The following is a 23,592-nucleotide window of genomic DNA, read 5'->3' on the forward strand; positions in this document are numbered from 1 at the left end:
TACAGCTTCCCGAGACACTGCGGCGCGCCCAGCTCTATTGGTACCCGGTGACCCTTTCAATGACCTCACAGCGAGCACCACTCTTCCGACAACAACGCACCCGCGCCTCGCGCGCAATAATGCAGTAATTACCCCTGACAATATACAGGTACTTAGGCAACCTTTCCCCGGCAGGGAACAATTCTATCGGCCATACGCGCATCCTGGCCTCCCCAGACAAACGATTAAAGGTGAAAAGCATTCTCGCGGCCGCGCTATTTACCCGTGGAACGCTGCGTAAGCTCAACCGGCATGAAAGCAAGCACAAGCTACGGCCCGCTGCGTGGTTATTCTTCTGCCTTTGACCTTCGAGGAAGCACGTTCCGCTGAAGGGTGCACGCCAATAGGAAGATAAACACAGTAGTGACTGGTGGATTTTTGTACTCGAGCCTTGACATCAAAAACAGCCAAATCCTGGTGATGTAACGTTTGCAGAAGGAACGCCGTTCTTGCCGTTCCTTTATAAACCTAACGAGTTACCGTTACAGTTCTATCGACCCTAAATGGAACGGTGGCGTTACTCCGTTCCTCCAAGAAGGAACTAGTTCCAGGAACGCCTTTCCGTACAACACTACTGCCAAGCCATTTTCAAAGAGAAATGCCACTGGCGCGGAAATTCCGTACCACCGTGTGCAACCCTATCAAACCCGAAACCAGCCGTGTTAGGCGAGAAAAGAACTCAGTTGCATAACACTGGCAGCAAACAAAGGTGTAGTGGCGATCTCGACATGCCTTCCACTCCGAGTCGACAGGCATGGTTGCTAGACTATCCAGCTGTGTGAGCGCCAAAACCGCTCACTGGCGCTCACACAGCTCCAAAAGCGGCAAAAGCGCAGTATTTTGCTGTATTCCCCCGCCAGGATTGCGGACGGAAGAGAAGCCTCGCATTGTCAGCACGCGTGTCCGCGTTCCGTTCACTAGTCACCAATCGGCGACGTCGTATCACCTGGTATTCTTCCGCGGTTCGAATAAGTGATTTCGTCCGCCGTGTGAATCAGCCTTTCGCAGTGGTTCAAGAGGATTGCGACAATGTTCAAAGGAAACCACCAGATGGCGCTAGGTGTAAGAGGAAGTAACCCGACTACACTGTCTTCGTAATGGAATGTCGCTGCGGATGCTGGATAGGACGCCATGTCTCTGAATGATTCGACGATGAAGAAGAAGGGGAAGCCGGGATTTTTGTTCTGCTCTTCTGCGCTTCATAGAAAATTCCAAAAAGATTCACAACCTAATTCGTATCTTAATCTGGAACCTCACCAGACCCCTCCAAACGTATCCATTGCCGTTTTTTTTGTTATTATTATTTTCCGCCTCCTCCTCCTCCTCCTCCTCCTCCTCCTCCTCCTCCTCCTCCTCCTTCTTCTTCTTCTACTTCTTCTTCTTCTCTCTTTCTTTCTTTCTTTATTTATTTGTTTCAGTATTGACTAATTTCCAATCTCGATTCCTCAAACACATGAAGAAAAAAGCTTCCAAAATTTTCTAACTTTTCCTCGAATCATCCACCTAGGCAGCAATCTCATTCAAATTAGCGACTGATGTTTGGCCGATCCCCTGATTGGGTATGCGCCAATATAGTGAAGGAACAACAACAACAACAACAGAAGAAGGAGAGGCTGAGTGCTTCCTGCCGTCCTGCCTGGTCATCACAATGCGCGGCAATTCATTGAAGGTCGCCCCCACGGACCAGATAAGTTCCGCCTCGGGGGAAGTGCACGTACCGGAAACGCAGTCGCGAAGCCAGCGTTCACGGAGTCGCAAGTCTTGCGCGTCCACAACTGCGAAAGGGCGCCGTTGGTGCTCACCTCGACGCAGCAGTGACTCCACTTCGACCTCGTCCGTTTCAAGCAACTCGCAGGTATCTCGGGACTCGCACAGCACCAACTCGGATGACGCCCTTTCTTCAGAGGATGAGAGCTCCGAGATGGACGCCGACACTAAAAGGTTCGTTCGAAAGGCTGGCTTGCTGCTGCGGTATTACGGTAGCCCATACCGTAACCAATAAGTTTGGGAATATTCAATGAGTAGAACTATTTGATTTCTAAGTTGTCTTTTTGCCCACCAGCTTCCTAGTTTCTTAGTATTTGGTGCAGAATCTTTTTTGCCTAACCACCCTTTAATGTATTCACGCTCTTTTGTATTTACTGCTCCATTTGCAGTTATTCAAAAATGCTTATCATGCTCAGCTACCAGATATTGCTGTCCGTGCGCCTTGTGCAGGATTCGTGAGCCGTCGTTCTTCATGGCTCCCTCCCTGAGCGGATGTCTGCTGCAGTTCGGCGTGGACGTGTGCCAGAAGCTTCGCGAGGGCGGCTACACGCGCAACATCCTCATCTCGCCGTACATGGTTGCCAGCTCGCTGGTCATGGTTCTCCACGGCTGCGCATCTCGCAGTCCTGAGGCCGAGGCCATCGGGCGGGCACTGCATATTCACTGGGCGCCGTTCCGCAAGGCACGCGCCTTCGAGCACGAGGCACAGGCACTGTTCGCGCCTTTCCACCGGCCGAAGCTTCGCGTGCACCAATTCAACTACACCTGCTTCATGGCGCTCTTCTATGACGTCAGCGTGCCACTCACCGCATCCTACTACCGGCTACAGGTAGTCACGTGCCTTAATTACAAGCAGGGAATCATGAATCTCCTTTACCACAATTTCGGAGAAATATCTTGTTTTCTAGCGTTCAGCGTACGTGTTCCCGCTGCATGCCATGTCGCTTTCAAGAACATAGCTCGGGGTATCCTTATTACACATTTCCAAATTTTTTGCCTCAAAGCGACAAATTGTAAATGTGAAATGGTTTTACGGGTATCAAGGTTATACTATCTGCAGCTTTGCGAGAAAACCATAAGCCTCTCGGGAAAAAATTCCGTTTATTGAAAACTAAATCGAGACGGGAAGTTTCGCAATTATTCGGTACGTGTGGATGCGAACAATTTGCCGTTCTGAGTAGATGTCTAGCGCTGGTCCCGTTTCCCTGTTCCTTTTCTCCGTCTAGTGCGCTTTTTACCATGTCGATATGGTGGCATGTTTGGGTTCTTTTGCTAAAGACCCAGTTCGCAAGCAGTAGATGTAGTAGTCCAGGAGATGTTGGTTTTAGTGAGGTTCCAGGTTTCCAAGGGTGGTGTATGTTATGCCGTCTGGTTCAGGCGTTGTGGTTTGTGTGAGAGTGTGTAGATTGCAGCTCTGCGAGTGTGAAAGTGGTGTCTAGGTGGGGGCCGGAGTAGGTTGAGGGGAGATGGATAGCAGACGTAGGTGTCCAACTACGTCTGCGGCTAACGTCGTTTCTTTTTGAGCAATCGCCTCGAACTTTTGGCGGTATGTGTAATAAAGAACTACTAACCGTGTGAAAATGTCATGCAGAAATATTTAATACATCTTAAAACAAAATTCCAGAGTTCCTTAGCTTTTCTTCTGGGCTTAAGGAACATTTTCAGAAATGGTTTTGCAGGCACAGGGCTGAAACATTTTTGAACTCAGACAAACGACACAGGCTTTTTTCTGAACCAGAATAATAATGGTGGCACTAACCGTTGACGTTTATAAAATACTTACAGAGCATAAATACAAATTTTAGTCATTTTTGGCAGAAATAAGTGTGACTAAAAAGTACTTTTGGTGAGAACATGTTTATTCTCGCTCAAAATGTGTATATAGGATTGGTGAACAACGCACTAAAAAAGGTTTCGCAAATTGAAATAGTTGATGAGAAAATTCAAAAATCTCCTTCAATTATACAAATTGCCGCTACTTGCGCGGATTACAGGAAGAACGAGACAATCCCACTATTACAGTGTAGGCAAGGAATTAAAGATTGTTGTAATATGTCGAAAAAGAAGCCAATTACGCACCCCCAAACAGAATGATAGACGATCGACCTGACGTAAACAAACGTTTCGCAATGCAAGTACAATGTAATTTCAACTAAAGCAGCGGCAGTTGGGCTAATACTGAACAACAGAGGAATTCAAGTAACTATGCGCTATATGTGTATGTTAATATAAAAATAAGCATGATCCCGTGTTTTTAAAGGAACATAATAATTGTAAATACCACTCTGCTTCCCACGAAACTCGCTGTGACTAGGCGGGGTCACATGGGGGCGCGTTTTGCGCCATTTTTGAATGACTTCTTGTGCGCATCTGAGGATGGCACTTCGTGAGGACGTTTTCGAAGGATGTTAGAATATTTGGCACTATAATAAAAAATCAAATTTTTAGTCGGTTTTACCCTCCATCCCCATTAAAGAATAGAGCTTGTGGTTCCGGCGACGAGGAATTTGCGCCCATGTCTAGTCGTATCCCCTGATATTATGGGCCACTCGGTTGTGGCATGCTTGTGATTCTGTTTTCAGGTAGAGGGGTCGAGTAGGTGCCTCAGTGTACGCCATGTTTTTTTATGCTGCGGCCTGTACAAAGGCTGTCACACATGCGTCCCAAAGCGGTAATTTGCAGTTGCATGCTATTTCTAGAAGGGCCATTCTGCAGCGTAGCTTGGTATTGTGGCGTTGCGTTTTCCACTTGTTGTTGAGACCCTGGTGGGCCTGAAAGAGGTGTGAGAGTCTGGGGTTTAGAGTAACGGAGGGAGTTGAAGTTCAATCAATCAATCAATCAATCAATCAATCAATCAATCAATCAATCAATCAATCAATCAATCAATCAATCAATCAATCAATCAATCAATCAATCAATCAATCAATCAATCAATCAATCAATCAATCAATCAATGTTTATTAGTGTGCCCAAGAACAGCCAGAGGGCCTTTGTGCTGGCGCACGAGAAAAACAAAAACAAAAATGGCTACAGCTTAGCTCAGCTAAGCTTGCATATGCAAAGCAAAAGCTTGGCTTAGTCTGGTTGAGTCTTGGTTTCGCTTGGTTAACCTTTCATTTAACTGTATTGCCGACCCCGTCTCAAAGCCGTACGGTTCCGTACAACGCTCACAGAAGGAGGCCGGGCGAACGCGGCGTTCATTTATGGTGGATGCACCGTTCCTTTTCGCCGGGCTCGAGACGAGTCACGTTGCCCGAAACGACCCAGTGCTGCATGCATGGGAGGCTGCGGGGGTAGTCGGCTGCCTCGGCCGCAGCGGCAGTAGCGACCATTGTCGACGCCCGCAGGCGCCATCTGCGGGCCCGGCGAACCACACCATGCGCTTCGACGGGTGTGTCGTCGGGGGTGTGTCTCACGTCAAAAGGTGTCCCTGCGCTTCCTCCACGAAATCGCTGGACGAAAGTAGTAAAGATTTGCTTTAAATGGGAACAGGCGACGCAAGATGTGCACATCTCCCACGATAAAAGCAAATAGCAGTGGTTACACTGAACCAAAATTACACGCTTTCACACACACACACACACACACACACACACACACACACACACACACACACACACACACACACACACACACACACACACACACACACACACACACACACACACACACACACACACACACACACACACACACACACACACACACACACACACACACACACACACACACACACACACACACACACACACACACACACACACACACACACACACACACACACACACACACACACACACACACACACACACACACACACACACACACACACACACGCACGCACGCACACGCACGCTCGCACGCACGCACGCACACGCACGCACGCACACGCACGCACGCACACACGCACACGCACGCACGCACGCGCACGCGCACACACGCACACACGCACGCACGCACGCACACACACACACACACACACACAAGCGCACGCGCACACGCACACGCACACGCACACACACAAGCGCACGCGCACACACGCACACGCCCCCCCACGCGCACGCACACACGCACACATACATACACACGCGTACACACACACACCCACGCGCACACACACACCCACACACACGCACACACATACACACGCACACATACACGTCAATGCAGAAAATGAACCAAAGTTATTATTGTCGGGGAAGCCATGGTTAAAAAAGATAGATATAAAGTTATTGAACCATCTCAATGATATTAGACTATGTGTTACTATGTGTTACACGTGCTATTCCAAACAACACAAGCATACTCAAGCTGCGGGCGGCAAATAATAATAATAATAATAATAATAATAATAATAATAATAATAATAATAATAATAATAATAATAATAATAATAATAATAATAATAATAATAATAATAAAACAAAATAATAATAATAATAATGAGTCTATTTGGCATCAAACATGGGTATTGCATAATATCGGTAGGATATCGGTGTGTATTCCGCGTATCTGGTCTGTTAGGTTGAGAGGTTGAGATGCTGGTTGATGGAAAGTGCTTGCGTGCGGGTATTCAGAATTGGTGCCAATTGATTATTGTGCGCGGTCGAGTTTTGTTACGCTGTAAGGGGCGTGGTGGTAGTTGTGATGTCGAGGATGTAATGGTCGCTTATAGTCTAAACATAGCGACGTGGTGCAGTGGGTGTGCTTAGTAATGGAGAGGTGTAGTAGTGTGTCTCGCTGTGTGCTGGTGCCGTCCAAGCTGCGAATGTACGTTTAGTCTTCAATGGTGAGGTGGGGATGCTGTATTGCTTCCCATTAGAGTCCGTCTTTTTTTCTGGGTGAAATAACCCCAAGCTTGGTAATGGGGCATTGGAATAGGAGGAAATTATGAAGGAGGCTTTGTTCGCCGGTGTTATAGCTTGTTTAAACAGTTCATAGAAAGTGTGTACCAGTCGTTTAGTATGTAGGTGGGCTGTGTGGTGTGGGTCTTGTATTGAGGCGTATGAATGTGTGAGGGAGGTGGTCGGTTCGGTTCGCAGTTCTAGATTATTGTGCTGTGAGCTTCTTATTGACTGGTATGGCCGTGTTAGAGTTCTTTTTAATTGTGGGGAAGTGAACATACATGGATGCTGCTCCTGGTGCTTGGAGGGATATGACGTCGGGGGTTCGGGGGTATCGTTGATAAGGGCTCGTAGCGGTGCGCGTTTACTTCGGAATCGTCGACAATTCCATTGCCGCATCCGCAGAGTATTAGAGGAGGTGGTTGGGTGGGCCATTTTTTATGTGTTGAAGGTAGGTAGGGAGAGAGAAAACTAGGGGTAATGTTTCTAGGTGGGGCTGCATGAGGGATGTCCGCGGCGTGAGGACGTAAACAGTGTCGAGGAGGACAGCTATGTTTGCGTTTTGTGCATTTAGTTGTTTTTCTGGACGGGTAATGCTGTCTCGAGGGGATTGGTCGGGAGATTCGGAGGCTCGCGTTTTGTTCGGTTGGGAGCACTTTGAGAGAGTTTAGTTGTGTGGGTTGGGAAGGGTGAGCGCGTAGTTAGGCATTTTCGGCTCTGAGGTGGGCAACTTGTTGTCTCAGTAGCCGTAATTCCTAGGGGAAGGCATCGGGAGGGTTGGCAGGGAAGGAGCGTTGGTAGGAGGTGGGAGTGGCTTAGAAGCGACTGGAGCTGACCTGGGCGTAACTTGCTTTTCGTGCATTGGGAGTCCTGTATGCGGAGTGTTGGTGTCACTTCCGCCACGTCGGTTTTGTAGAGAGGGGTGGTGAAGTTGCTTTGGGGTGGTTCACAGGTTGTTGATGTTCACTGGAGAGGGGAGGAAAGTTCTTCTGTGATATGCGTTATTGGAAGTCTCGTTTTAGGTGGTGGTGTTACCTAAGTTACCTAAAGTGGTGACTGAAGTTGGTTCGACTTCTAGATAACTCGCCCGATGGTAAGAGCTCGGGTGTCCTTTTTTGGGGGCGGTCTGGGCAGGTATCGTTGGGAGAGGGCAGGGGATTTTGTTGGGTGGGGGCCGGACAAGGTGAGGCGGAAGAGGTGACAAATATGCTGGTCTGGTGGAGAGCTGAGGCCGCATGTTGGGCACCGTGGTGGAGTATCAGGGTTGGGACAGACATCCGGTCTTTTCCCGGTGGCCCAGCAGAGGTGGCATGCTACACCTATGCGTTTGGACGGGCGACAGCGGAATGTGACCATCTGATAACGGATGCATTTGGAGGGACCCAGCAATTTGAAAGAGAGGAGTAGATCACATACGTTTTGCGTCGATGATTTGTTAGTGCGGGTTGGGCTCAGTGAAGTTGTGAGGGACGTCGTCTGGTGGTAGGTCATATGGTAACGCGAAGATAACTCCATTGCAGGGGTTTGCAGGTGCTGGAACATGTGTGGCCAGGGCATAGGTCTTTCCTTGGATGATGAGCGGGGTGAGTGATGCGTAGCGCTGTGCGCAGTACTCATAAGGTCTGCTCACTACGATGAAATTAGACTGGTAATGAAGGCGAAGCTTCCCGGTTGGTCGGTAGGTGTGCTTGCAGCTGGAGAAGGGATGCGAATCTCAAACGCGAATGTTGGAACAATTCAGGCTGCCTCGTGGCCTGAGGATTATCGTGATGTCCGTGGGCGGAAGTGGAGATTGGGGGGGGGGGGAAGTAACTGACGGCGTGGTGGGCTCAGGCTGTTTCGGTCATTGCGCGTTACGTCGGTGGTTTTTGGAGTGGGTCTGTGATTCGGTGGTACCATTGGCGCGAGGGTGCGATGTTCACGGCGCAGTACGATCCAGTGGTTGGAGTTCGGGGGTTATTCAGTGGGAAAATCTTCGTCGTCATCGGCAGTGACGTGCATTTTGTCCAGAGGGGGTTTCGGTATCGTATTCGATGGCAGGGCGTTCGGAATGCTTCAGACAATGTCATTCGTAGTTACTTGGGTTGAGGTCGATGGAATCGCAGAGCCTGCGGCTTTCTCCACGGCGTCGGTGGTCGGGTTGGCGAGCATCACGGTGGCGGCGTCTGCCCCTGCGCATCTGCGTCGGCTGCGGCGGCAGCTATGTCGGGTAGGGCTGATGGCGAGGCGAGCCGCGTTAGGCTTAGCCGAGCAACCCGCCTGAGGAAATCTTCTATCGCTGGTTTGAAAGGTGGGGTGATCTAAAGGCGATGAGAATGGTATTAGTCGATGTGGCTTGACTTGCTGATCATGGTGATACCAAATTGCGATGGTACAGTTTGGTTGTCGCGGAGACAAGGCGGGTTTCTTGGAGAGCCCATACAAGGACATGTGACTTGCCTGGCCCCCTAATGGCCCTTCTGCATCCTTGGCTGCAGCCTTTCTTTGAGGAACAACGATGTTTCCTTACAGGAACGACTTTCGTACCTGCTGGACCGCCGCGACTTCGCCGAGAGCGCCCAGCAGTGCCGCCTGACGATGGATGCCCTAGTGCGCACCCTGTCATCGTTCTCGTTCAAGCCTGGCCGCGAGGTGTTCCCCCCGGGATCGGTGGACGAGAACAGCCTGCTCGTCTTCCTTTCCTCGATCCGCCTCGAGGGCACGTGGCGCTACTCCTTCCGCCTGGTCAGCGGGGACTTCCACGAGACGCCCGAGGCCACCGTCTCGGTGGGCATGATGGTCCAGCGTGGTACTTTCCGCATGTGCGAGAGCACCGAGCTCGAGGTTAGTGTCATTCTGGCTGCGTCATGGAAACGTAGGGACAATAGACTCTGCAAAAAGGCGGACAACACTGAGAATTCATCGGTGGTAACACTGGTGGTGAACGTGACGACGCCATTAGAAAGGTCGTAGCAACACCGCTGCGGTTGCACGTTTTCGCCCACGGCTTCACGAGTCTGTTGCCCCACGACGCGTATGCAATTACGTGGACGGTGGACGGTAGCTACTCCATAGAAACTCTGTGCTCGCAGCCTTTTCGCTTCCTTTCTAATGGCGGCGCAGCGGGTGCACAGTGTTGCCAGAGTGGCTTGCTGCTTTTCCGCCAACGATTTGGCCATTTTGCGAAGGGTCTATAGCACCGACGCACTACATCGCCCCATTGCAACTGCCCCTTGCATGGAGCGGGAGAGGAGAAAGCGATGTGCAAGAAAATTTTTTATGGCGATATTGACCCTCCGTTAACGTGGCCCTTCTTGTCTTGCATCGCTGATACTGTTTTATGACACATCCACAACTGGTTTCGAAGCTAACTCCTCAACGTTGGTTTGCACAAGCTGGTGTTTCAGCCATCTTGCAGCAATTATATTTCTGTGGGTCCGAATTTCACCTCGCGCTTTGCTTTAGACTGGGGCGCTCCAATCCTCTTGTTCGGTCCGAATAGCTAATGTGAATTGGTACTTGCTGCATTTTGTGTTATTCTATTGCAGCGACCACACTAACCCACGTCTACGGCAACTTGATTCATATTGACAGCTTCTCATAGAGAAAAGTTTGTTGATTTTCTTAAATCTTTTTGTATCACAATTCACAATCCTCTGTTTTTGAGGCACTCAAAGTTTACGGATTGCTAACGACTTGGGCAAACGACTTGGCAATGTTACATAATTAAGGAGCTTGGATATCGCCGTATGTTTTCAACTCACAACAGCAGAAGTAGAAAGTGAGTTTATCTACACCGACGTTTTTGATACTAATTTCTCCTTAGGCAAGTTGCATGTGGCATGAAAGTTGATACATGCTTTTTTTTGTTTCTACTACCTTTTCGCATGATTACCTTCTTCATAACCACGCCTTAGAACTTCTTGATCTTGCTGTCACCAGGGCTTTCCTCGTCATCGTTCATTAAATAAATAGGTCTTTCGTTGTTTCTCCCAAGAAAAACAGTGATATGTGGAACACCTCATTGTCTCTCGCACATTGAAACGCCGCGGTTGCCTGAAGAAGAGTGTGTTGAGACGAGCGATACCAGTGGTGGCGTGGAACAAAAACATTTAACTAAAAAGTGAAAGTAGCACGCGCTTGCGCACAGGAGCAGCCTTCTCGCTCTTCGCCATCAAGTGCCTTGACGAGGATATTTAACAGGGGTTGCACGGTTGGACAGCTGGTGAGGTTTGAGAGGAACTGCTGGTTTTAAACAGTAAAAAATAAAATAAGCCACGAATCAATAAATTCAGATCGAAATTTTCTAGAAAGTCGTGGCTAGTGATAACAATCTTAAAGTAGCTGAGAAGATCACCCCAAATCGGCTCCACGAGATATAAAGCTTCGATCTACTTTGTTAAGAAAGGAATAGCAGCAAGCCTACAAATGGATGGTATTGAAAACTTACGTTCATCGAAACCTTCATGCGTGATCAGTACATATTCATAGATTTTTATCCTTCACTGTAAAAATCCGGCTTAAAGAAGAAGTACTAAGGGTACACTATCAGTCATGAAATGTGCAAGAATGCATGGCGTTCCAATCCCCTCTTGACTGCTTTGGCTTTTGCTGCATTAGTGACCTAGAGTCGCGCTCTCTGAGAAACAACGAAACGACAAGTGTAACTTCGGAATTAGTTTTATGATAACCGAGGAAAATCGATACATCTTGAATTTCCCTTACTTAGAAGAAATTAAGTCTCTTGGGTTGACTGGAGAACTTCGGGAAGAGTGAATGAGCGTACAGAATTTCCTTCGCGAACATTCAAAAGACTGGTTTCCTTTCTCAGAAGCTGTGCAGCCTTCGTTTCTTTGAACGGGAGCTCACAACAAGTGGTGTACAAGGTTTTTTCTGCTGAAGCTTTCCTAAACGTTTCAAAAATAGGGACGCCATGAAATGGACAGCTTTCACAAGATCTCTAAATTTTTTTTTTGCACTTTTGACTGCAGGCATCAACATAAATGCGCGCTACCCGAAACTGATTTCCTGAGACTTCGAGGCCGCATTTTCATGTCAGAGAAATCTTTACGAAATTGTTGTTTATTGTTTTCAACAAATTCAAGCACTAAATACGTGATCCCACAGTAATTATACGGGGACCAGTTTTTTCTAAGGTCATTTTTAGAATAAAGTGGTTGGATATAATTTCAACGAAGTTTTTTTAAGTTAACAAGATTTGCACTTAACCTAATTTGTATCCTTAAAGATATAGCTCGCTTTACGCTGCAGGCCCCGATAAACCACGATTTCTTCCTAGAACTGACCATGCTGGCATGGAAATAATGAGTTTCAGGGCGTAGGAAAAAAACAGACATAAAACCGCACTTAATATGACTTAATATAACTTAATATAACGTCCTTAGCCATAGAACAACTGTAGCTTTTCTCTCCGATGGGTGATTTTTATTCTATAGGCAGTGATTCTTCCCCAATTAGCTCAGTTTGATTTTTACATAAAGTTATTATTATTACAATCATCATCCTGTCGATGTCCCTTGAAGAACAAAGGCTTCTTCCTCTGACTCCCACTCGGTCTTCATGTTGGCTTACAGTTTATTTTTTTCCCTAATGGAGATTTCAACCCACAGCCAGGTATCCGGAGCGACTCATATGAAATCCAGCAAGAAAACTTTAAATGCCAGTTTAGTTCTCCGTGAGAAAGTCTGTGCATGAAACCACGTCAATAACAATTAAAATCCGCCGTAGCAAACGCGGGCCATCCAATTAGCCTGTTGTGCGGTTATTTTATACCACTATCTCGAGGCGGCTGAACAGCAGTACGACTGGATCATGCCAGCTTCACAAATCACAGAAAGACGAGGCTGTTTTTATTTTGCCGAACCAACAGAAGCCGCTGCCACTCATTGAGTATGAAAAGGCCCGTTAGTATTCAGTGCATGCGGTTAGTACCAATACCTCGCCGGACGTAAGCCTGGCGATAACAACGTGTAGAACAAACCCAAACCGCAGTATGGAATGCAGTTGAAACTTGATTTAACGAACTCACCGGGACTCGCGAATTATTTCGTTAAATCTGGAACTTCGTAAAATCGAGAGTATGGTAAATTTATTGCCTAGTGAAAAAGCTCGTGATTTTAGTCTGCGCGCTTCGTGAACATGGGGAGCACACACTTCTCGTAGATGGCCAGTGAATTCAAAGCGCCCTAGGCGCTTGCCCAGCAAACAACCTCAGAAGGTCAACGAAATCCATCACCTGGCTTGGTGTGGGCACGGGAGCTTCGGCAGTGTCGGGATCATTCGCATCTTAAGACTCCTTTTGTTCGCCGGAAACAGGCTGCACTACCTCCTCGTCGTCGAAAACTTGTGTCAGTGCTCGGGTCTGAGTCGGCGTTCACGAAGTCGTTGAAGTTCTGATCTGCGGCCACCTCATCACACCGACGAACCTCTTCCCAACTGGGCGATGCCTCTTCCTGCTCGTGTTGCGGGATTTTGGAGCCCGACGAAGCCCCGGAAGTAGAAGGCTGGAAGCTCCTTTGAAAGTGTGGAGGCAGTGTGCTTTCGCTCCTGCGCTGGCAGCACACTGCCAGACATTCCATACGCCATAAATTTGGAAGAACCTCTTTTTCTATGCTTCTTTTTAAGTGCGAATGCACTTCTTAAGCGACCCTGAACCTGCGTCCACCGGCGATGTCCGCATAGCATACCCACGTGGGGGATTGGCCAGGAATCTCCTCGTCTTCCTTGGCAACGGGGGGAGGTGGGCGCGCGCTGCCTGGCCGCTGACATGGCACATACCCACGTGGGGGATTGGCCAGGAATCGGGCGTGAGAAGGGCTAATGCACCCGCTTAAAGGAGTACTGACACGAAATTTCAAAGCTGAGATCCGCTCTAGCAATCAAGTACAACGACAACACAAATAGGTGTCTGTGAATGAATGCATCTTTCTTTCTTTGTAGTTGTGTGTGTGTGTGTGATCTCTCTTTCGCGAACATTACCGAACCGCGCAAATTCAACTCGTGCATTCGCACTTTCACATTCTTCCCCTCGGGGAAATGCGGGGAATTTTTGTTTCCCAGATTGATTCATTAAAACGGATGTGGCGGCGAAGTTTGTTTCGTTATTTCGACTTAGTAAAAGCATTAAGCCTACGGGAAACTGCGAGGGAAACCCAAATTTGTTTGTAAAATCAGAAATTCGTAAAATCGAGTTTCATAAAATCGAGTTTCAACTATAGCAATTAGCAACTAACAATGAGTCGACCTAGCCTGTTAGCGGCAGTGGTTTTGACCTCCGCGTAAAAATGAAAATAAAGTGCTTCTAGCGTGAGTTGTGAGGTGGCCGTTCGAATTGGTGGGGCGTGTGGAGGGAGGCGCATTTGGCAGAGCTCCCAGTGCCCAGTAGCCCCGTAGGGTTCTCATAAAATGCATCACTCTTTATAATTTATGGCGGTTTTAAAACCGTCATTGCGCATTGTGCAGTTCATATTCCCACCACATGGTTTGTTCTCCGATCAGGTGACGGCCCTGGAGGTGCCATACGAGAACCGTGACGTGTCCCTGGTGATCCTGCTGCCGGCGCGCGTCGATGGGCTCACGTCGCTCGAGAAGCATGTCACTGCGTCGAAGCTGCTGCACTGCATCGCCCGACTTGAGGAGCGGCCTCTGGTGACAGTGTGCCTTCCGCTGCTCAGGCTGCGTCACGTCACTGAGCTCTCATCCGTCCTGAAAGCGATGGGCCTCGGATTGCTGTTTACGGACAGGGCCAACCTCAGGTTAGCTGCCGCGGGCGTAGTAAGCAAGCGTGCACAAGAGGCGCAAGGGCATTAAGTTTTTGTTAGTAGTAGAAAGTCCAATCTCACACAGAAACACTTGAACAAAAGAAGCCAACTGGAATGACACATGCGTAGCCCTCCACATTCTCCACGCGGTAACTGGGTTTCCTTACGCAAGCAGATGCCGATATCTAAACTTGCACTCGTGAGACAATGTACGATGCCTTGTCACAGTAGGTCAAGTAAATGAGGTGGTGCGGTCTACGATTTCCCGTCTGTCTTGGCCGTCGTCACCAAGTGTTCTCAGGGTTTCGATCATCCTGTCTAGACTATTTACGCCCAAGAGATACGCATGGTGGGAGTATGATTCCTACTTGGAGAGTGTATTCATGTGTATTCAACAAACCACCTTCCAATGGCTAGTTGCTTATCCTGGAAGCACACTAAAGCGAGCCGTGCACTGTAATTTGAGTCAACAAGGAGGGGCAGGTGACTATAATAGAAAGAGGCTACCCAGGTTTCGCGCTTTCCGAAATTCGGGCTTCGAACTCCTTATGGAGTATTACAGCAGGAAGCCCAAAATAACAAAAAAAAATCAACTTTGTGATTGATGACCCTTCTGCACACAAGATCGTCGGTTTTACCATTGGCGAACTGAACATTTCGTCGCAAGAATAGCTTTCTGGGGCTCATGGAAGGAGGCTAATGTAAACCAAAAAATGGCCAGGTTTCCGCTTTCTCCACTGGAAATGTCGTTGAAAAACGACAGCAGTCTGCGTGCCGCCACGAAACTGCTTTTCTACTTTTTGCTCGCTCACGCTTTTTCCCTGCCTTTTATCTCCTCTCTAAATGAAGTAAATGGAGGTTTGTTCAATTAGTTCTATTTTCCCGCCTTCGCACTGCTCGCGTCCCTTATACAGTGTCAGCGCTGATTTCTTTATCTTTCTTTCTTGTTCGGTTAGGAACATTGCGAGTGGGAGCTGTGTTCTTTTTGTGCCTGCTTTCGTCTCGCAGTAGCTGGAGCCTACCTGCGCAGTTTTAAACGCTTTATTTATTTCACTCGCCATCGCAGAAACGAACACAAACAACTCATCCACTCAGGCTCATGTACATCAATTCGGCCTAAGATGTTTCATACGGTTAATTTGCACCAAGAAAATGAGACATGACTTGGTCTAGCGGTTTGAGAAGTTTGGACTGGTTCTGCCTAGGTATACTCCTGTTTCACCAATTGTTTCCCGACAACTAAATCGCAGCACCGAAAGACAGACTTACATACCGACCAAAACTGTAGCAGTTAAGAAGCCCAAGAAAGACTACCATCTGTAAAGCAACTTCTGGAAAAGTACATTAAGTCTGACCTAAAACACGTCCAAAAGTAGTATCTGAAAAGAGCCGTTTTAATTTCTGGGTGGGTCCTCCAGGATGACAACGTGGCGACAACTTCCATCGGTTATCGTAAGCTTAAGACGTGTTCGGTCGGCGTTTCAGTCGTAGGCAGAAGATGCCAATACCGTCAAAAGTTTCGACAGGCGCTTCCTGAAGCCTTGGTTAGAAGCACGCTTTGACAGGAGATCTAGTGAGAGTGCAGCCCGAGCACGAGTAAGAGTAGCGTTGAGAGCAAAAAACAAACAAGATTCTCAGGAGAAAGTGATACGTGGTGTTTAAAGGCGCCGAGACAAAACAGTGGCACACCGTTCGGCGTGTCGGTATTAACCCGTTCTTACGTACACAGCAACCGCGATCAGAATGGAGTGGCCACGGAGCAGGTTGCGGAGGCAGTAGTATGTATGGCTAGCTACGCGGGCATTGATGGACTTGGCGTTTGCGTGCTTAAATGGGCGCGCCATGGCATGCAAAAACGTGGGCGTACAGTGTATGGATTCCCGAAACGTTACATAAATAAAGAAAAAATGGCGCTGCTTGCGCTGGTGGCGCAATGCCGGAGAAACAGGGAGGGTGTTCGACCTAGCTTCTCCCAACACAGACAGCGGATCGCAGGAGAGAAAGACAGCAGCCGGACCCATTAAAGTGTGTAGAGTATGTAAAGGATGTAGATTCTGTAGCAATCGTCGTCATCCCTTTCGTCATCGTCATTGGACGGCACAGCCGCGTAGGGAAAATTCCTGTTGTAGCGGGTCCTCGCCTTGATAGACCTCCACTTCTTCGTCAGCTCTCCACAATGTGGAGGTCCAGAAGTGGAGGTCCACTCTGTGGAGGTCCACAAGTAGGCCTCCACAATCAACACGTGACCGCCTGCACATGTTGATTGTGGTGGAATAGCTGGACATATTTGTCGTCATTGTCTTCAGCGCGGCGCACCCGTGGCTGGTCGGTCGCTACATGACGACGACGACGAATTCAGGAGCTCCTGATGTGGTGTAAGCCAACGCGAAAGCCTGCGCGCCAACGGGCGGTCGCCGCGAGGCAGGCGCTCACCTGCGCTGTGTATTTTTTTTTGCTAAAGACACTGCGCGGAGGTCGTGCCCAGCGCCTAGCGCCAGAGACGTCGGGAGGCCGCCGTGAGGCACGCGGTCACGTGCGCTCGGGGTTTTCCGTCTACTCCGGTCGAATTTGTGTGCACCTAAACAGCTCGGCTGTTGAAAAAAATTGCCACGCAAGAATTCTCAGGCATTACGGCAGAAGCGAGAAAGCTCCGCGGACGCACCCGCACAGCATTGAAACGCGCGCGAGCGCAGACGATGGTGGCCGAGACCGGCGGTAGACGCACGGCTTCTCTGTCATGTGCACATGCTAGAATTACCAGCATGCTCTCGTTCTGTTTTTATGGCTTGTCTATAATTTTAATGCGAAGCTCCCTACTAATTTTTGTTCCTCTATTTGTGATTAACAAGCCTAGAAATTTGTACAAGGTTTGTGTGGGAAACTTGTATAGGGTCATCTTGCGGTGAGTCTCTGGGAATAGTATACGCCACATAGCTGTGATGGACACCTTGGGGAAGATTAGCGGAGGCAACGGCTGCACTACACATTCGCGAGAGAAGATTGAAGCCTCGTCTCTGCTGCTATTTTGCCGCATCGTTTTCGGGAACCTAACAATCGTAAATATTGTTAATCAGTGACAGAGATATAGTGCGCTTATTCAGTGCATTATTTAGGTACTCTCTGCATAAACACTGGCAGTTTCTGCCCCATCTGCACCACCCTAGTCTTTGCAGCCCTATTCCACAGGCGAAATTAGGCATGGTGCTATTCTCCCGTGTGCTGTTTTGTACGAGGTGTACGACCAGTGAATTTTGTTTAGGTTTAAAGCAATAGCTGCTGTAAATCTATGTGGTTTGTCGGCATGAAATTGTCTGATGCACGATGCAGGTATATGACCAAAGCCGAAGGGGCCCACTTGTCGTCCGTTCGCCATGTGGCGGTGTTGCACGTAAACCACAAGGGTGCCAGACCTCCGACGGAGAGCGACGCATCTACGGACAATTCAACACTGACGCCGGCACCACTGAGCTCGGTGACTCCACAGCTGCTGTCGCCTGAACTAGAGACCCCCGCAGACACGGCGCTTAGCCCGCTGCCCCACACGCATTTCGTTGTCGACCGACCTTTCATGCTGCTCGTGCTCAAGCGCAGGCCTGACGTAGTGCTGCTTTTCGGCTCGGTGAAGAAACTCGTTTGAACGCCCACCACCTTAGGCAGTTGCGTCCCGAACAATTGGGTTACGGGGCCTTCGTGGCGCCTGCCCCAGGCATGTGCATATGATGAATGTAAACAATGCAAACGGCTTTGTGATTTCTGTCAGCGTAGCTATATTTCCGCGAATTTGTGTTCATATCTCATCGTGCGCTTTAATATCTACCCAACATATAAGAATAAGAAACTGCAGCGCATTTTGCAGCACGGGTTATCTGCCGTCGCGAATCAGCTTAGATATATACTGCAGCTAACATGTTAGTGTAAAGATACGCACAGCTGTATCTTTGTGTTTCAGGAAACAAAAACTCCATCGTTTGTCGCAATACCTTGCCGGCCCTACCGGTAATAAACTCCTTTTTTATTGTGCAATGTTAGACCAGAGTCCTTCAATGCTTCTCTGGTCATGAAACTCCAGGCCAAGTTTCGTACGGGGACAAAGGCTACCGCGAGGTTCGCAACCGCAGATCGGAGGGCATCGGGCGGCCGCGGCTGCTCTGTAGCCAGACCAGCGGGCAGGAACGCTGTCTCAGCATGCCCGTTCGCAGCAAATTTTTTCGCCACTCACGAAATAATAAGTCCATTTTAGCGGCCCACGACCAGTGTTGCGGAGTTACCAGTCCGAAATTGGAATGAATCCGGAATCATTCCACATTTTCGCGACCCCGGAATGGAATGGCGTCAATACTTGAGGGAATGGAATTGGAATGGAATTAAGCGCCTTTTGTCCGGAATGGAATGGGAATGGAATTACATGTATTTTTCCCAAAATAAAGCGCACTTTTCCTTCTACGCTCTGCTTTTGGTCAATATATGCAAAAATACGCAAAAGATCCCACCAGCCCAAGTTCAAACATTAGTAAGCCGGAGCCTTGAATTTAACAATAACTCAGTACTGTTAAAATCGATTGGCTGATTACAAGCGCGGTATATTTATAAGCAGCGATTCTACTACAATTATGTCCCTAAATACAGCGCTGCTACGAAGTTCGTCGCGATTTTCCGCCTAATAAACGCTGCTCTAAGCCTTTGGTATCCGTCGTGGGGAACTACCGCGGTTGCAACCGCCCCCCCCCCCCCCTTCCCCATTTTATCTCTCCCAAGAACCTCGCCTTGTGATTTTTTACCTTGGCGGGGCCTTTACCCCGGCTGCGAGCTGTCTCCCCGCGCTTCACTTTTGTTTTTTGCGTCCGGAGCCGTCGGTGATCGCATCCCACCTTGATGTCATCGGGACGCTGGCGCGGTGCTTGTGTCCACTGCGAAATTTCGCATATCAGCTTACGCCCCATCTCCCTTCGCGCTCCCCCTCCTCCCCCAGGACGTTTTGCAATACTGGCCCTCCTGTCTAGACACTCGGACGCCTTCGCCCGACGCAGCGTCTACGAAGGCCTAAAATATTGGTTCGAGAATCCACCCGAAACAGGAGAGCCCATGTGATAGGAACTGCGGTCACGCCTGCGCCTGCAAGATGCACGCTGCAAGCTTTGTTCCTAAACGGTTCCGACCTAACGGAAAGCGAACGCTGGCCACTTTCCCTTGCTTTCCCGACTCGTAAGGGCAGTTTCCGTTGTAAATGTGACGTCAGCTGACGTGGAACGCGTGTTTTCCACGGCATCTCTTTTAGTGACCGACAGCGAAGCGAAACCGGCTCTCAAACACCTCTTTTCAGCAGCTGGTCGTTGAAGCAGCCGTCATTTACACTTCGTGTTTTCAGAACTGAACAGCGGAGCGCCCATTTGGCTCGCACCATTTTGTTACGTAATTTTGATGAATGAAACCAAAATAAACTTTTTCGAACTTTCACCGCGGCAGCTTGAGACCTTTATTGCAGCATATAAAATTCATGAGGAGACCTAATAGCGCTGCTGAGCACGTGGTCGCGGTTCGACTCCCGGCCGCGGCGGCCGCTTTCCTGATGGAGGTGAAAAGGAAAAACGCCCGTGTGTACGAGATTTCTGCCTAAGGTGGTCAAAATTAATCCTTAGCCCTCCACTACGGTGCGCCTCATTGCCTGCGTTGCGTCGGCGCGTTAAACCCTACAATATATCAACGAGGACACCTACGCACTTTTTTCTGGCGTAGGGCATATCTCGTTAGACAGACTAGACAGATCGGCTAGACACTAGACAGACCGGCTGCCCTCCGGTGCAAAGCAGCATTTGGTGCAAAGGCAGGACAAGGTGCTCGAGCGGTAATTCTTCCAACTGATACCACCAGATCCGGAGGTTCTGTTCCTCCTTAACAAAATTATAGTTCTAACCATGCTCACGACCGCTCCATACGCGTGTTAACTGCTTAAGGAATGTAATGTCTTCTTCAACCATACTTTGGTCAGCACAAAAATAGAACATGTCGTCACGTTAGCATTAACACATTCACACCTAAACAATATTAAAGCATCACTTCTCGTAAAGACGTGTTCACCATGCAAATACTATAATAACTACCTGGAGAACTGCCCCTGTGGGAATTAGTATGGTGATTGCACTGAACGAAATATGCCACAAAGCCACTATTCCTCGACCTTGGTTACGTGTTTTCCGTATTTTAACAGTTCTTAACGAGTGTAATAACATCAGCTTAATGGTGGGTTCATTGGTAACTTGATAACCCGATAAAACGTTCAGGAATTACAGGAATGGAATTGAACTGCCCGGCAATTCCCGGAGTGGGAATGGGCGATGTTCCGGCATTCCGAGGAATTGAAAGTAATGGAATTTAGGCAACTTGTAATTCCCCGGAATGGAATTGGAATGGAAGGGGGACGCCCATTCCGCAACACTGCCCACGACACGTAAAGCGAAAGCGCACTGCTGCTAAGGCGGCGAGCGTCTACAAAACCTTACTCCGTGGTCCGTTCCCTAGCTGCCAAACGCGCTCTGACCACGCCCCCGGCTGCCCTCCGATCAACACCAGCGCCGCGGTGCGGCAGCGAACGAAGCTCTCCCCCTAGCGTGATGGCGAAGTTTCATGACCAGAAAGGCATTGAAGGACTCTGGTAATACCTTCTGCGAATAAAATATTCCGGACAAAGCTTTTGCTTCCAGCTCATTCAAGAAACTGACACAAGAGCCGATAACCGAAAGATCCCGACAGCGAGGTAGTTTTAATTTGTTGCAAACGGAAAGCATTAATAACCCACCCGTGTGAGGCATGTAATTTTGGTTTTCCAGAGATTATTGGTTTCGATGTAATAGGGCACACGATGTCTAGCGCTGAAAATATTCTTTCCTTTTTGTGAATAAAGGTCCCGCAACAACCACACGAGCACATGTGATCACCATCATTTTCCTTTTCTTGTTTTCTTCTTTATTAACTCATATTACTGTGACATACCCTTGACTAGTAAAACCTGTTCAGCCTATATCAAGCCTAATAGTTACGTGAACTCAATGTTCACCCTAGCGGCGTTAAACGGTGCATCCTCATCGTACTTGAAGCAGTGGTTGCGGTTGATGGCGCTAGATATCTTATAAAAAAATTTGTTCGAGTCAAACCCTGCCGGAACCGGCATGTAGTAAGTGAAACGATCCTGGCCAATCCCCCAAGTGGGTATGCGCCACAAACTGCGCAGGAGGCCGCCTGGTTCTTGCTGCGGCAGGAAACTAAACATCTCCCTCGCGAGGGGCACGATCAAATGCAGAGCATTTCCGGGGGCGCACGACGTTATGTAGTTTGCGTTACGTTAATGTTGTTGCACTTGTTGCTGTTGGTTGCTGTATTGTAATTAAATGAGGAGACGTAATTACGTGGTCACGTGACATCATTTATTAGCAGGTGGGTATGATTATTGGGGCGCAGTGGGAAGAGCACCATGTACCTCGCGTTCCGCCCACAGGTAGTGAATGCGTTGTATCAGCAGCTTGACGTAGTTTGAATGAGTCAAGGATATAAGGCGCGTTCGTAGCCCTCCATTCTGTGTCGGCTTTGTGGCGCAGTGGGTAGAGCACCATGTACCTTTGCGTTCCGCCCGCAGGGTCGTGGGATCGAAACCAGGCGCCGGTAAGTATTATTTTTTTTATATAGTGTAGGGGGAGGGGTGCGGACTACGATGGACAACTGGAACGGGTGACATCGTGAGTTAAAGAAATGCTCTGCATTTAAAATCAACCACCCCACCAACGAAACGGCAACAATAGGATAACGTGAAGCTTTCCAAAAATGAAGTGCGACACCAAACGACCCAACACAGAGGTGAGCACCTGTTTCTTATGGGTACGGTTTACTGCACGGCGATTTTATACCAGGTCCGAAATGCTGCCTGGTCCGATCATAACGTCGCCGGATACCACGGGAGGCTGGCTGTACTAGGTAGCTTCAAGCATGCTAGGTGAGGCTCCCTGGGACAGAAAACAGCATTTCCTCACCAGAGAAGGATATGGCAACCCTGGTTGAGTACATTTGCTTAAATACCTCCTAACGATTAAACAATCGCACTATCGGCCTACGTATGATGCCCGTGATTCCACGTAAGGGCTGCGGCATAAAACACGAGTCGCTGTTCGTCGTGCGTCAGATTCCCCTCAACTGTTGGGAATCATAGGTCGACCAGACGGGAAGGTGCCTAAACACTAGGTTCGGAGAGCATATGGCTTTGTTAGGCGAGTCTGGACCTTCCCTTCTTGCTCCGCACTTCCAGGAGCATGGCTGCAAGCCCATACAGCACGACACGAAGGTATAGGCACGAGGCACCAGACAGAGGCTGCTGCTGTGAGCGCAGCACTTTTCCTACTGAAGTTGTTTATTTATTTATTTATTTATTTATTTATTTATTTATTTATTACATATCGGTAAAGGAGTGGTGATTAATCGACCCTTTATCACCAACTGCCTGCAGCATGCCGTGCGACGATCTATGGGGTGGATACTGAGACACGGTGTAAATAAAGACGGCCGTAATGAATGCATCGGTTGCTTCCTGCAATTTGTATTACAGAGTTTTAGCTGACCGTTTCTGACGGCCCGCTCCGCTCCGATAGCTGGCGGGATCGCCATTGCGCATGCGTGGCGCGCAAAGGCGCTAGCGGCGATACCGGAGCGGGGTCCCGCTCCTCTAACCGGGGCTTCTTAGCGGATCGTTGCGGCAGCTTATGTTACAGTGCGGAATATAAACATGGCTGCCCCGCGATGCGAGCGCGCTCCCGTGAACTCCATTTCTTTAGTTGAAACGCGAGCGACGAAATCGCGAAAGCTCTTCCGAATAGGCAAAGGTGCCACACTCAACAAGTTTTAGTACGGAAGCGAAAAACGTCGACCGAAGCGCGGGGCTGCTTCTATGCAGCGCCGAGAAAGACAGCCTTGTCTTGGCTATTCCAAAGTTTATCGGCATCTTTCAAATTATTTAGAACCATTATACCGTGTATGTGACTACATCGTTTTAAGAAGGTGAAATAAGGCTCTAAACACGATACTTCACATTACTTGAGTTAACCCGCCGCGGTGGCTCAGTGGCTAAGGCGTTGCGCTGCTGAGCACAAGGTCGCGGGTTCGATTCCCGACCGCGGCGGCCGCTTTTCTGATGGAGGCGAAAA

General features: G+C 48.8%; 1 protein-coding gene across 1 annotated transcript; it reads left to right on the forward strand.

The window, feature by feature from the left end:
- Positions 1-793: 793 nt before the first annotated feature.
- On the forward strand, positions 794-18,390 carry LOC144148340 (iris-like). Its single transcript, XM_077679890.1, has 6 exons — positions 794-817; positions 1,895-1,980; positions 2,257-2,635; positions 9,162-9,473; positions 14,148-14,404; positions 17,738-18,390. Exons 1-6 carry the CDS (start codon positions 794-796, stop codon positions 18,045-18,047), a joined length of 1,368 nt encoding a protein of 455 aa, XP_077536016.1. The 3' UTR covers positions 18,048-18,390.
- Positions 18,391-23,592: the final 5,202 nt, after the last annotated feature.

Source organism: Haemaphysalis longicornis, unplaced genomic scaffold (assembly GCF_048455015.1).
Source record: "Haemaphysalis longicornis isolate Haplotype H1 unplaced genomic scaffold, Haemaphysalis longicornis Haplotype H1 scaffold_8, whole genome shotgun sequence".
NCBI classification, from domain to species: Eukaryota; Metazoa; Arthropoda; class Arachnida; order Ixodida; family Ixodidae; genus Haemaphysalis; species Haemaphysalis longicornis.